Here is a 15114-nt window from a genome sequence, read left to right as displayed (position 1 = left end):
AGTCTGATATAGTGGTTGGCAGCCCAGCTCACAACAAGGGGCTTGAAACTAATGACCTTTGAGATTCTTTCCAACCCAAGCCATTCTTTGATTCTATGATACCCCAAAAAGAGCATTTGCTACAACACGGGCGTTTTACCTGCACACTTGGACAGACCCTTGAGGGGCAATTTACTACAGAGACGACTGGAACTGATCACACTGGCCCCTTGGAAAACAAGGAAGGATGTGTGTACAAAAACAAAACAAAAGCCACAGAAAAAAACCTAAAACTTTGTGAAACAAAATGTCAAACAGCTACACAAATACGCGCTCAGGCAAACAGCCTCACTTCCTGGACACCCCCTTAGGCCTACAGCAGCAAAAGGAAAGACAGGCTTCTATTAGAAAAGAAACAACAAAGCACTGACATGAAGGCATGCTGCTGCGACAGCTGGGCACTGCTTCACATCAGAGCAGCACACATGGGAGCACTCCTGCCATTGCTCCCACCATACCCTCACTACTTGGCTTTTCTCCTTTCGACTCTGCTCTAGTTTTCTTTTGCTCACTTACAAGGCCTTTCCATTTACTCACGTGTTGGGTACACTGGCTGTATCTGCTTATTTCATGCCATTTAGCAATTTCTTTTCTCTTGTCATTTCTAAAATGAAGTTAAGTGGCACATTTATCCAGGACTCGCTTCTTCCAGTTTCTTCTTGTTGGTTTGCCTTCATTGCTGTGAACCTTTCCAAGGAACAACAGAAAATTCTTTTCTGCTGACCCTTCTATGGCCACAGGTGGACATTAACCCACTTACAGCATTCTGCTCAGCAATAAAATACCCACAGGCAGGATGGAAATTTCTCTTTAAAATTTTGATGGGCTTCTTCACAAAATGATATTAAATCCCATAAAACATTTTAAGCACAGACATTTTTAACACATAATAAAACTTAGACTAGTCCGTTAATCTTGCCCTAGATCAGCTTCATTTCTTAGCCTTCATGAATTAATTTACATCCAGCCTACAGAGTTGCTCACAAGGTGGCTATTTAAATAAATCATGGAGGAAAAAAACCTGCTTTATTATAGGAAAAAAACCTCTACGCCTAAAGATTAGTATTCACCAAATATATTTTTGATCTTACTATCCAAGAGGTGTGAGCCAGAATATGAAGACATGCATGGCTCTTACTTCAACTCCTTGTAATCCCCAGACCACTGCAAGGCAGGATATCGTTTGGCTTTACTGAAGAAGTTTTTGAGCTTTCCGTTTGATCAGAAAACACAACATCTGGGCTTCTGAGGCAGGTCTCTCCTGTCAGCACAGAGCAGGACAGAGCTGGCACCACAGCCTCCCCCAGCAGCCACACTGCTTGTGCCAGGTGCAGCTGCACGTGAGCACTGTGATGCTCTCATGGAGAAAAGCTGGAGCATACGTGGTAACTTCCAGTGAGCTCCATTCAGCAGCCTGAATGGCTCCAGCACACCTGACAGCAGCCTGAGCTCAGCCCTTCCATGTGCTCAGGGGTGCTCCTGGACTCTTTGGGCAGCCTGGTCTAGTATTGAAAGTGGAGGCTGGTGGCCCTGCATGTGGTAGGGGGGTTGGAGATTCATGATCCTTGAGGTCCCTTCCAACCCTGGCCATTCTGTGATTCTGTGACCACCTACCAACCAGCAGAATGGAAGGAAAGCAGATGCTTCAGAAAGACATGGATGTAAGGCTTCACGTTTCCCCCAGGAAGATGCCAGCTTGATGGTGCATAAATGCTATTTTTCCTCCAGCAATGGAGGACACCAGAGGTCCAAGGAGCTTCACCTTGCTTTCCCACTATAAATTACTGAAGTTATGTGATATCTCAGATCCCTACAAGCTTGACTACACGCTGCAATGAAGGAGGGGATCTGCAATGGGTTTGAGCATCAACTTCTTTGCACTAACAGCACCTGGAAGATTCACAAAGGAAGAGCCATGTGCTACAGCACACCAAGGGCCTGAGCCATCCACAAGGGATTGGAGCAGACGAGCATGTCCCAGTCACAGCAATAACTTGAGTTCAAGCAGTAATGGGTTTCTAACTAGTCTAGCTTTACTATCTTCATTAGGTCAATAGAAGCGTGGCATTTCTCCTCTCTCTCTCTCTCTCCAGTGACACCGACTGCTGATACCCCATCCAATGCCCAATTCACAGGCAGGAAGACACCAGGCTCCAACTGTCACTTGCAAACAAAAATGAGGAACAAGCAACAAGCTCCCAGCATCCCTTCCAGACATCAGCAGCTAAATGCACAGCCCTTTTCTTCTCATAAATACTAGCACAAAGAAAAAGCTTTACCAGTAGCCTCAGCCATGTGACACAGACAACAAAACACTCTTCCTCAGCATCCTGCTTTGTCTGTAGTCTGCCTTTCAATTACTCCTTCCACCTCCAGACTAATATTTGCCTCAAAGAGCTGCAAGACAGAATGCACACAAAGAAGGGAAGAATGCCCTCATTTTAACAATATATTCACTCAAAGCTCTGCCAAACTATTTAAACTCCCCAGAAGAACTTAAAAACTAACAGCCAGATTCCTCTGCCATGACCTTAAGCCACATTTGACTCTCTGCTTGTTTGAGTGTATTTTGACCTTCGACAGACTGACCCACAAGTCAGCACAGCTTCTTGGAAGGCAAATGCCTAAGCTCATTACAAGAGCTCAATACAAAAGCTAAATGCAATAAGACTTAAGCACAGGCAAAGCAGCAAAGTGCTTCAAGACTAAACAAGGCTGGAAAGTGCTCTTTTTTCAAGTTCAACCTTTTGCTTTCCGCAGCCTGAAGAGATCTCTCATCCCTTCAGGGCCTTTGAGGTGCCAGCTTCTGACTTGGATTTCCAGGGGAGTGGCTGAAGCAGACTCACCTGCACGTTCTCTTCCGTGACCTCTATCTCAGCCGTGTAGATGTAATCAATCAGCTTCCTCAGTGTCTGCCCATCCACGTCTTTTATCTCAATCTTCTTGGCTTTGCTTTCAGACATGTCTCCTGAAATGTATTTTAAAAGGACAGTCAGTTTGCTGTGCAGGAGCTCTTTTCAGGCCATTGTTCCCCACACCTCCAGCATGTCCTGCTGCTACCTAATGACTGCCCTGACACTGTTCCTGACCATCTGAAGATGAATACTGAGATTTTCAGAAGCCTCTTAATGCCACCTAAAGAGCATCTCAGTGTTAGCAGACACTATATAACATAAAACTCACCAATAAGAACAATGAGGTTGATTTTTTGCAGGAAAACAACCTGCCAAATTCAGCTGTATTTAAACATGTATGGGGACTGAAAAAGCAACACGGCCCTCTGCTGTGTCTCATCACAGAGATAGGATCAAAGAGAATTTGGACAAGCTTTAGCAGGGCTCACTTTATTCAAGTATTTATTATAAATACATATATAAGGGTGGATGAGTCAGCTACAGCATCTATGTTCAGGTGCTCTGTGGCATGCTGCACAAAACAAAGGCAAGGTAGTGTTACCCTCCTTCTTGAGAAATAACCTGAAACCTGCTGAAAGAAACAAGTGTACATCCAGTGTGCACAAAGTGTGCTGTAGGAAGGAGAGGGGACCCCCTGAGGTCCTTCCAGCCTTCATCACAGGGTGACATTGCCCAGCCCAGGCTTAACCAGCAGGATCTCCAGGAAACACAGAACAGAAAGAGCAAGCTCCAAAGCAGAAAGGAAACAATAAATGAAAAACTAAATCTAAGCAAAACAGAGTTTGAAAAAATGTTAATTCTTAAACCAGAGCATGAATAATCACTACGCTAAGAAATCTGGTGACTCAGTACTGCTGTGGGATTAAGAGGAAAAATAGTTTTTGCAGCCTAAGTGAGAAGTAATTACAGCCTACAGCTCCATACAGAGACAAGACGTGTCCAGGCACACTGAGTGCACAGCACACAGCTTGGAGCAGAGTGCTAACAGGGGTCTGAGGCTGAGCAAAGCCCAGGTCCTGGACAGTAAGCCTTTGGTGCTTCACTTACACCGATAAGGAGGCAGATAACAGGAGTTGAGTCAGACCATAAGCATGAGAAGGGCCAAAAACATCCCAAGGGAAACACAGGCTGAAATAATATTTGCTCCAACTTCAATTTTTAAAATTCAATAGTAACTGTTTTAATAAGAGAAGCACATGAATAAAGGTATACAAAGGGACAAAGTTGGGTTTTTTAATTGGTGAAATAAACTGCTCAGTCCTAAAACTTCTCCCCATCCTGCAAAAAATAAAATAAAATAAAAAGATAAATATATGTATATACACACACACATATATCTGTCACCAGAGGAGAGGTGGCTCAGCTCAGCCCACACGGAGCCAGAGCTGCCTGGAAGGACCCAGACAAAATCCCACAGATAGGGGCAAAGCAGAGCTGCACTGAAAGTGCCCACTGGGACCAGGGGGCAGGGGAAGGGCTGGGACACTTCAGGATCAATGCAGAAATAGCCCAGAGGGATTGATCTGATAACATCGGCTGTCTTTGTGCGCTCACGTGACACAGCCAACAAAATAAAGGCTGTGTGGGCTTCTACACCCACCAGCAAGCTGTCAGTCCTGTATGCTAATGTCTCCCACTGGCTCTGCTCTGCTAACATCCCACAGCCACAAGGGAGTCACACTGTGCTCCAGGGCAGGGGCAGTGGGACTGGGACCCGAGCCCTCCAGCCACATGCCCTAATGAAAAAAGTAAGTCCAAAACCTCACCCCCTAAGTTCTTGGAGCTAGAGGAATTTGAAGATCCCTCCCAACCCAAGCCATTCAGTGGTTGCTGCGTTGATGCCTCCTCCCACAGCAATGCTGAAATCTCCCCACGCTTCTCATAGTAACAGCCCCAGCGGCACCTCCACAGTATCTGCTGTCCTACTTGAGATGATTACTGTTTGGTTTTTCTCCCCATATCGATGGAAGTTATTGTCACCAGTCATCCTCAGTCATGGTGCCAACAAGGACCACGCATCTGAAACACTCTAGAAAACCAGTAAAGAATAGGAAGTGTGAGGTCCTGCCTCTCCTTCAAGCAGTGGAGGATGCAAGTGGAACAAGTGCCTGTTTATTGCAGGACTTCTCAAGGCTATCGGCAAGAGACATGCCTAACCAGAAGTCACTAGATGGCAAAGGAATGATCTCAAGGTCATCAGAAGGCCATCCACAAGTCCAAGATCAGGTCAACTTACAGGAAGGGACACACCTGCAGTCAACATCAGACAGTGGGGTTGAGCTGTGGATCCTGGTTCGGTTCCCATTGCTCAACGCTTCATCCTGACCAGAGGATCCATCCTATTCCCCAAGAAGTGTTTCTTCCAGCAGGGACTCTGTGTGCCCAAGCTGCTCTCAGCCCTGCATCCACATGCATGCACACACAGTGATGCAGCTGCCAAGTCACATTGCTGATGTGCAATACAAAGCAGAAAAATCCCAACAAGTAGCCAGGCTGAGATTTTAAATACTTGCCCTTTGGAAACTGAACCAACACAGCTTTGCAAGAAGATCCAGTCCATAGAGATTTGGGACCAGAACCTAATGGACAACTGGTTCTTGCCCAATCCACTGCCTGCAGGGACGTGTTGGGGCCCCATGGCTGCCGCCCAGCCCAGGGCACACTGAGCAGCCGCGTGACTGCAGGGCCTGATTACTGGTTAACTTGCTGCATGAGGGATTACACTTCTGGAGAATTCCTGCGTGGAAACATGAGCAGCCCCAACCCTGCCCTTCACCACTGCATTCCTGCTCAGGTGACCTCTAAGAATCAGAGGGTTCTCCAGGGATTTTGATTTTTACTTTAAAACCCTCTTGTCAGGAACCAGCATCACAAACACTCCCTCCCCGAAGCGCCCAGTGCCAAGGCTCCCTGCAGAACAGCAGGGCTGTTTACCTTCACTCCCACACAGATAATGCCACGTGACAAACCTCACATCTTGTCTAACATTCAGACATTGGTTCACACTTTAACTTCTTCCCCCCTCCATTACAGAAGAGAAGATGCACAAATGAGAGGCTTTTTCCTGAGAAATGCTGCATTTTGCTTCTAGTATGGCAAATAAAACCAAGCCTATCCCCGAGGTCTGTAAAAGCAAGAAGCACCCACAAAACTGATCCTCTTGGACCTCTTTGAAAAAGGCTCTCTCCTCTTCAAGGGCCACAGACCAAGGAACACAAAAGCACAGACAAACCCCCCAAAGTGCTGAAGCTCTGGGACCGTGGCAACCATTCTCTGCAGCATACATTTTCCTTGTATTTGGTTATGTCAGTTCCTATCCTAGAAAGGATTACAAGGAAAAGGAAAGGAAGCTAAGGTGCTCCCAGCCACACTAATTGGGACACTTGGGACCAACACAGCTCTTCCTGCTATCCCGTCCACTGACAGCCATGTGCTATAGGGATCATGGCCAGAATTCTGTCCCCTCCTTCCCTTCACATTGAGGTTGCATCTGCCATTACCAAAACACACTGGACTATAACAATGCACCCTGCAAAAAAAAACAAAAAACAAACAGAGCTACTAATGCACAGTGGGATTCAGGGAACCACAGTGTTATTTCGGGCAGCAGCAACAAGTGCCATGTGAGATTAAACATCCGTGACCACGAATAAGCATCTGAAGGCTGGGCCACAAAACTACAACTTCAACGCCAGCAGCTTCTTTGATGTGAACAACAGGGCACAGCACGCGTGCCTGATGTTAACAATGTGTGGTTTCATGACCCAAGTATTTGTTGAGGAATAAAAAACCACCCACGGCAAGCCAACCTCAAAGTAACCTTCCTGTGAGAGATATCCTGCATGCTCCCCATAGCCTTATGCCACCCCCAAGCCCATTTACCATGCCCCAGAGAAGGGTCTGCTGCAGAGTACCTGTAAACATTGCACAAAAATAAGGGCTGCAGGCTGCCAGGACCACGCGGTGGGCTTCCATCTCCACAGTTTCTGCCACAATCACTACATCACAGAGGAGTCGCTTGCTGGAAAAACACCAGAAAAGACAAAGATTGTTTCAGAACTGGTAAGGAAAAAAAAAAAAAGACAACAACACAACAAGTATGTTTTATGCCTGAAGAAGCAACCAGAAGTCCAACTGCTAGGGACAAGGGACCTGAGCCTTTGGGGAGCAGCAGTCAGGCCTGCAGCTTACCCTTGAGCCTGAGAACTTCCCTATCCTGTGACTTAGCTGGGATTAAGAGTCACAGGAATAAAACAAGGGGTTCCAAACAAAACCAAATAACTTCTATGCTCCCTACTGAATCACTGTATGGCTTTGGAAAAGCCACTTCATTAATCAGTGACCTTTCCTAGCAGCTCCACGTATATCCTTTGAGGATTCATTAGTTAATGTTTGCACAAGGCTTCGAGATGCAGACAGTGAGAAGTGCTCAGCCTCCCAATAAGTTGGTTTAAGATGTTTGAGCATGCAAATGCAAAATAAGGGCATTCTTTTGAAATTTAAGCCTGAAAAAAGTTTAGTGTCTGCAAATCTAGATGTAGCCTTCTCATCAGAAATGCTTATCAAAATGCTGTGCTTTCTCCTGGGAAACTACATATCAAATAAATACATACAAAACTCCTAATGGTCTTGGCATGTCTCCTCCTCCTCCTCCATATCTTGGAATAAACAAACAAACTGATTTGCGAAATAGAGGGTTACTGGTGGAAAACAGAAGGAAAGTAGGAACTAAGTGACAATCTTTGTTCTACATTCACCCTCCTTTGGAAGGAATGAGAGCAGTAATGGGAGTTCTTCAAGCGGCTCTTAATGGAAGCTTCCCCATTTTCTTCAGCTCATGTAAAAGGTGCCCCATTCAGTTCCTCTTTGGACTCTAGTTATTTAAAGTACCACTCATTAAAGTTAATTCAATTTACATTTGATAGCTAAAAATTCTAAGTGAGCGACATATTGCAAATAGGTTAAAGGCTTAGCAAGGTTCTTCCAGACCCTCTGCTTGGGATGTCTCCGTGCATTTAACATCAGGCACAATTATTCGAGGTAGCTATTAACACTGATTATCGACAGCTTAATGGATTACAAGAGCAGTGTAATAGACATGAGAACTGTATATTCCAGAACAGCAGAAGGACTGAAAAGGAGGAGGACCCAGAAAAAGAAAACATCAAACAAGTTCTTAAGGGCAGCTTTCAATTTTCTGTTTTATCCCTTCACCACTGCACAAGACCTAACTGACTGCAGGCACTGAGAACGCTGTCAGTCTCCAGCTATTCCCACTGTGCTTCAATTAACAAAGGAATAATAGGAGCACAATAGATTTCTGAATATAGCCGCACAAACCTCTATTTTCAGATCTTTTGCTTTCAGTACAAAGAGAGGACTAGAGGGATGCCAATATAAAAAAAAAAACACACTTTGCTTCATTTAATTGTTACAAGGGAAGGACATTTCTATTTTCTGTTCCTTATGCAACTGTGAACCCTGTGAGACATGTGTGGAAGGAGACATTTCTAACTCTTCTCTGCACTGGAGAAAACAGATATTGGGAAACTACTAAATCCGCAGAAGAGAGGTGCTATCGCAGCCTCTTTGGAGTACTCTGAGCACACAGAAAGAGTAAAAAGTGTTATCTGCTTTCATCGTGCCATCTGGAGAGAGGGAGCACACACGTTCGTGTGTACGACACATTTGTTCACAGGACTTCTTTCAAAACTTGTGACTGTAAGTCTTTGCTGAAATGGCAAACAACTCAGATGAACTTGCTGGAGAAACACTCCCTGAACTTCTGCCTGGTTCATGGGGGGGACAGCTGAAAAACAGCACAGATTTAACTACTGCCATCACATCAGCAACGTGGTGGCACAGTTTCTTAAGGTTCACTGACATTTCCTCCATTCTCCCTATGCCCACACAATTTTTCAAAGACACCAAGGTGGTCCCTCTTAATTAACAATGGGATTTTTTAATTTCCAAACAGAGAACCTGAGTTGTCAGTGGGGCTTTTTTCCTCCTTTGAAGTGCTCAGCCCAGATTGAGCAACAGCACTCGTTCAACAGAATAAGAACAGTACATTCATGATCTCTGGTCTGTAATTACGTGTAGGTGTCTTTCTGTCTGTAATGTTCTATTACTGGTTTTCAGACCATTAACTCAGCTAAGAACATACTTTACAGCTATATTTGCTGTAAGTATTGGAAAATGTTACATGAATTATCTATACAATGAAGGGTATTGCTCAAATAACTTCTTGAGCTGCTGCTGGCTTCCTTCTGACTGGAAGATAGGCAATGTGAGAACAGGCACAGCACCCCGCCACAAAACAGCTATGCTGTAGCTGCCTCTTTCTACTTGCTTATCAATACCCTCCATGCAACCATTAGAGATTTCTATTTATTTTAAAGCCTCCCAGAAGCCTTTCTGTTTCAATCAGCACCTTTCTACTAAAGCAGAGAGGATGCCATTAAGTCAGAAATGTACCTCCGCAATTCATTCATGACCTTGAATGCCTTTCTCATGTGCGAGGGGTTGACTGTCACTGTGCGCTGGTCCTTTTCATCTTCACCTGCCTCAGAGGATCGGGAACTCTGCTTAATGCTGAAAAGAACAAAACAAGAGTACGGTTTGATTCTGTGACACTTCAAAAATGCCAGGTATCATAAAACTGCAGCACAGAGCATAATCCGTGGAGTTGCTCGCACATTTGTTAGTCCAACCAGGCTTGCCATATCAACAGCATCACAAAATGCAGCTACCTCTGCACTGATGTGGAAAGCCAAAGAACCCACATTTCAATCAGCAGGGAAGAAAAAGAAGTGCCAAACACTCGAGGACAAAGCCCAGTCTTACAGGCTGCAGTCCAGGAAAGCAGTGTAAGCTGAAATTCAAGCCAGAACATAATTGCCTGACTGAATAGGAATAGACTTCAGCACTGGGACTTGCAGGAGTTCCATGGATATACTTTGACACCCATACAGAGAAAGAGAAATTTACCTTTTCACATCTCATCTGAAAAACCAAAGCATACAATACATGACTTATTTCCTTCCAGAGGCAAATAGAAAAGGACTATTAAAACTACCTGCAGATTTTCCAAGCATTAGCTTTGCAGCAGCCATGTTCCATTTCCATTCTAGAAATAGGTCTATTTAGTGCCACTGAAACGTATAGAAAGAATTACTGAACTCAGCTTTCCCAGCAGAACTACGGGCTGTATAGGTAATGTAAAACCAGATGCACCCAGTTCTGTGCTGTGTTTAACCAGGCCAACAGGTGCCTAAGGCACATACGTGTCCTCATTACTTTGTTCTGAGCGTTGGCTCTTTGCACAGAATTGACATAAGGTCAATATCACCACCCCTATGATTCCAAAATGCACAAAATCACTCTGAGCTAAAGGTTCCCACCTGTAAAACAAAGCAGCATTTTAGAGTGAGATAACTGTTCCACTTAAATCTACAGCTCATACCTCGAACCTTCCAGCCGGCAAAGGCAAATAAAACAAGCTGAGCAAGGTCATCCTCATTGAAAATCAGCTCCAAGTGAATGGCTGTCCCTGGAAGTAACCCCATCACCACCACTCACCAGCCTGGAGACCTGATCAGAGTTTTCCTTCCAAAAGACAGTCCTCATGAGCTACAGGCTTCATACCCTTCTCCTTGTTGCTTTTCTTATTGCACTTGTTTCAGGACAGAACAGGCTGAAGCAGGTTAAACCAAGAGCTGCACATCCAGGCTGTACCACAGATGGCCTCTGAAGAAGGGTACAAAGCCAGTGAAGAGTGTAGGGACATTCCCCAGAACAGTCTACTGACCTCTGCTAATGCCCATATGTTATATGTATCTTCATACACAGTGACTTTTTCCCTGACAGAACAGTTATTAACTATTTACAACCCGCTATGTGTTCCCCTTACCAAACGTGACATTCTCATGGTTTTCATCCCACTAGCCCAGTATAGCCAGATGAAAAGCCAGAAGGGAGGGCACCCCCTGTTAAACACTCAGCACTCACAAGGCTGGCAGCAGGCAATGACACAGCCAGCTTTTGTGTCCCTGAGGAAGGCAATGTGCCTACAGCACGCACAGCATTCAGCTCCCACCCAGCTCCACTGCAGCAAGGAGCCTCCGAGCACCACTGGGACATGGCCACATTCAGCTGCACCTCTGTGCTGCACTGATCAAAATCCTCTGTTGAGACCTTCGGCTGAGTGAAGTTTGACCACAGCTTTAAAATCTCAGCCTTGCTTTTCAAACAGCCAAGCGTTCCCTCGTGGCATGCAGCACCAAGCAGGGATGTGTAAGTGGCTTCTCCAAGTTTTCAGTCCCCAAAGCAGAAGCACATACAAGAAGCAAACAAATAAAGAAAGGGAAAACGAAACTGAAAGAGGTGAGCAGACACCTGTGCCCACTGGATGCTGCTTACAGTCAGAGATTGACCCTGCAGGATCCCAAACCAAGCGATGCACACAAAAATCACACAGCTTCTTTAATCCAGAAGTGTACCACTGAGATTTATTTGTTAGCACTCCGGTGCCAGCATCCAAAAATTCATTATTTTCCAACTCTCCAGCAGGCAAGAGATGCAGATCAGAGGACACAGCAAGTTCCATCGAACATGAAAGTAAAGGTCAGAACAACACGCCTCCATAGAGCCTCCACTCCACCGCACTGGTCTGTGTATTTTAAAAGCAAAAACCTTGTTCGTTTTGAAAAAGACCGATCAGATCTTCCTAAGAAACATGAAAAGCAGCTGTTTCTAAAGCATCCTAATGAACGTACTCAGATTTACTGGAAGGGGTGAGTTTCATATTTTACTAAAGAGCTCACCATAAGAAAGTACTGCATTTTGTCTGGCTAGCAGCTCGTTTAAATAAATAAGTAAAATCAATACATGCTATTTAAAGTTCTTCCCAAATGACTAATGTAAAAAAAAGTTTAAAAAAATTAATGGCCAATTGCCTTTAACTCATCTTTGAAACTGAGTCAGCTTCCACAGAACTTTGCTCCATTAATACAGAGGAGAAAGATTTCACACCCCCACGCACAAACTCACAGATAACACCAACGCCTTCCTAACATAAAAATGCAAGGATCCTCACGCTGCCTGCAAACACAACCTGCCACAAAAAACTGAGCTGCAGAGACCAAAGAGCCCATTTACGTAACCCTGCTTCTCCCACTACACGGAGAGCTGTTACGCTTCAGAATTACTCTGTTATTTCAGTAAGGGAGCAAAGCCAAGGAGAGAACGAAGCCCTCGGAGCAGAGTGGGCCATGCAGGTCCTGCCCATCCCCGCGCCGCCCGAGGAGCTGACATCCAGCATGCAGCAGGCCGGGTGCCAGGAGCAATTTGTCCCACCCTGGGCCACCCGAGGCCACGCAGCGAGTGAATGGACAAATGATTTAATTTCCCTGGGCCACATGAATGCCCTCGTTAGGGACACAGCAGGACTGAGACCAGCGATGCAGCCCTTCCTTTCAGAGCGTGCCAACCGTGCCGCCATCCCTCTGCACAGCCTTCCGGTGTCATCCCCAAATGGAACAAACGTACCCCAATTTCAGAGCCCCACACTGTGCCAGTGAAGCTCAGAGTGCTCTTTATGGCCACTTCCCCTCTCCAAGCACAGCAGGCCTCGCTCGGGCTCAGCAGCTCCTCCAACCGAGCTGGGCCACGTCCCAGCCTGCGGAGAGCACTTACATCCCATAACCCACAGCTCCGCCGCACGCAGGCATCACTCATAAAATTGGGTTGCCTTAGTTACCAGCAGTAATTACAGATGTCTTCGTAGATTGTGCAAAAGAATAAAAGCCTTCCTTAGAGCTAAACTGTCCCCTTGCAAGGTTATTGCCATGTAGAGAGCTAGTAAACCACAGGAACAAAAATCGTGCCTCTGCCAAAATCAATCCTAACGCCGGCTTTAGCCAGAAGTTCACCCTAAAGGAGGAGCAGTTTCCAAACAAGCTTTCCTTTGGAATAGAAAAAGACAGCTCCAGCATCCAGCCTTCTCAGGGACACCAAGCTTTGGAGACCTGCTGGGTCCTCACTGTGAGTGCTGGGGGGCTCTGGGTGCTGCCACATCCCACAGCCCCAGGTTGGCACCACGGCTTTCCCAGGGCTCAGTGAGTTGCCCTCCTCCTACACTTCAGTCTTAAAAGATGAGTGACAAGCTAGCTACGCATTTTCCAAAGTGAAATTCCTTCTCTCCAGGATGCACTATGAACATCACTGTGCAACGTCAGTTTCAAGTTTCTGACAGGTGTGACATGTGACACAGCTCTGATCTTAAAATCTGAAGGATACCCAACAGCAGTTACTGGTCTTCAAAGCTAAAATGCCTCCATAAAGATAAAGGAAGACCTGAAAATTAATATGTTTTTAAGAAAAGTAGTTTAACTGGAGCAAGCCTTTAGAATCTCAAAATCACAGAGCAAATGCATGATGGCCAGCAGTGTCATTCCCTGAGGCAGACAAGCAGTAAGAAAAGGTTGCGCTGCAGTTACATATTTATAAGACCTCAATTCCTCATTTTTTTCTTTAGGTGTATAGAAAGATGGTAAAAAATGTGACTGAAGGAGTCCAAATACCTGGATGGCTTTTGAGGGAATTTCAGAGGAACACGTTGTTGTTACAGCACATCATGGAAAAGATCTTTTATTATCCTATTATATTATCCTATTAACTGAATTTCTTCAGCACCTACATCAAACTTGGAGACGTTCACTTAGACAAACACATGACAGGCATGCAAGAGACCCCTCCCCCCCAAAAAAAATTATATAAAATGAGACCTCGGAGGAACTTCAGGAACTACTGAGAATAAAACTCTTCACTGACAATAATGGAAGCAACACACAATGACTCAACTATGACAAGAATACTATTTGCTTCCTTGGAATTTTTCAGACAAATACTATGAAGAGCTCGATGAAAAGGTTACTACTTCTAGAGAGATTTAAAATTATGGGTTGTAAGACTTCTCTAACAAAAGCCATCCAGTCTTTGTTACCTTTCCAAACTCAGACACATCTTACACATCTAGATTCAGACTTCCTTGCCGGATCAGACACCATTATGCAATTCCTCCATCAAATGAAAGCTTTTATCAGCGCAGTAAAAGAGAATCAGGATTCTGAGATAACTTGTTGCCAGATGTGAATGTTTCAGGTTAAATCCCCCTTGTCCATGGCTGCTTCTGCCCAGGTGCAGTGATGTGGGCACACAGTACTGCTGCACAACCCAGATGTAGGAATTAGCAGGATATTTGAGTCCAGGCAGGCTTGGGACCAGAGTCAGAGGTGATACAAGCACCAATAACACGTTCCTCATGAGCTACAAAAATGGAAAATTAAAAACCAGGGGGAATTCTGCTGTCATGAAGGCCACAGTGTGTAAAATTTAAGACCTAATCTGCGTGACATATATTTGAGTTGAAATGCAAAAAGTACAAAAATGGGAGCATAACCAGCCCACTCACTGCCATGGCACTCATCAAGCAAGGTCAGCTTTTTTAAACCTCCCAGGACTCATTCTGAGCAGGCAAAACAGCTTTGGAGCAGTCCTACAGAGCATCCCGAGCAATTCCTGTTAGAAGGCAAAGCCCACATTGCTACTGCCCATGTGTTCCTCAGGGCTTCCTTCCCCTTCCCAAAAACCAGAAATAAAAGCAGCAATTTGGGCAATCATTCTTTACTTCCAAAAGCATGCCAATAGGGCTAATCAATGCTTCATGCCCTAAAACTGGACAGTCTGGACAAGAGGGTAAGACAAAGCTCCCAGCTGTTTTCCAGGTGACTTCTTCTCTGCTCAACCACCAGCAAGAGGCCCTCAGGCACAGAAGGACCATTGCTGTCTCATGGGAAGAAGTAAAACACGGTAGCACCAAGGAGGAGCACAGCCTGGGGCACCCAGATGACCATTCTGCAGTCCCTCAAACACTAAGCTAATAGTTAATACGACAGTCTAAGATTTCAAGGCACTGGAAATCAATTAAATCCAGATATCGGTATCCAGGCGTTATATCCAGCTGACCATTCAAACCCTCACATGGAATGGGAGGTCCATTTCAGAACAATTTGGAGATGAGGTTGGGTGAGAGCCGTGTGCTGCCCACTGAACACACCAAGCACTGCAGCTATGGGGCTGAGTAAGGGTACCAAGCCGT

At 45.3% G+C, this 15114-nt stretch overlaps 1 protein-coding gene across 2 annotated transcripts in view; it reads right to left on the bottom strand.

The window, feature by feature from the left end:
* The window catches only part of KLHL3 (kelch like family member 3), a 34822-nt gene extending 25250 nt beyond the window's left edge, over positions 1-9572 (bottom strand). The window contains exons 1-3 of one of the 2 annotated variants that reach the window (XM_019620448.2): positions 9432-9572; positions 6869-6975; positions 2886-3007 (exon numbers count right to left, since the gene is read on the bottom strand). In XM_019620448.2, the coding sequence (XP_019475993.1) occupies positions 2886-3007; positions 6869-6975; positions 9432-9469 (267 nt within the window). In that variant the 5' untranslated portion in view covers positions 9470-9572. The remainder of the gene's footprint in view (positions 1-2885; positions 3008-6868; positions 6976-9431) is intronic. The other variant, XM_010719083.3, reaches the window with a different exon arrangement.
* Between the last annotated feature and the right edge of the window lie 5542 nt (positions 9573-15114).

This window comes from Meleagris gallopavo, chromosome 15 (assembly GCF_000146605.3).
Source record: "Meleagris gallopavo isolate NT-WF06-2002-E0010 breed Aviagen turkey brand Nicholas breeding stock chromosome 15, Turkey_5.1, whole genome shotgun sequence".
NCBI classification, from domain to species: domain Eukaryota; kingdom Metazoa; phylum Chordata; class Aves; order Galliformes; family Phasianidae; genus Meleagris; species Meleagris gallopavo.
Note: the sequence above shows the minus strand (reverse complement) of the source record. Positions and strands in the feature narration are given on the sequence as shown.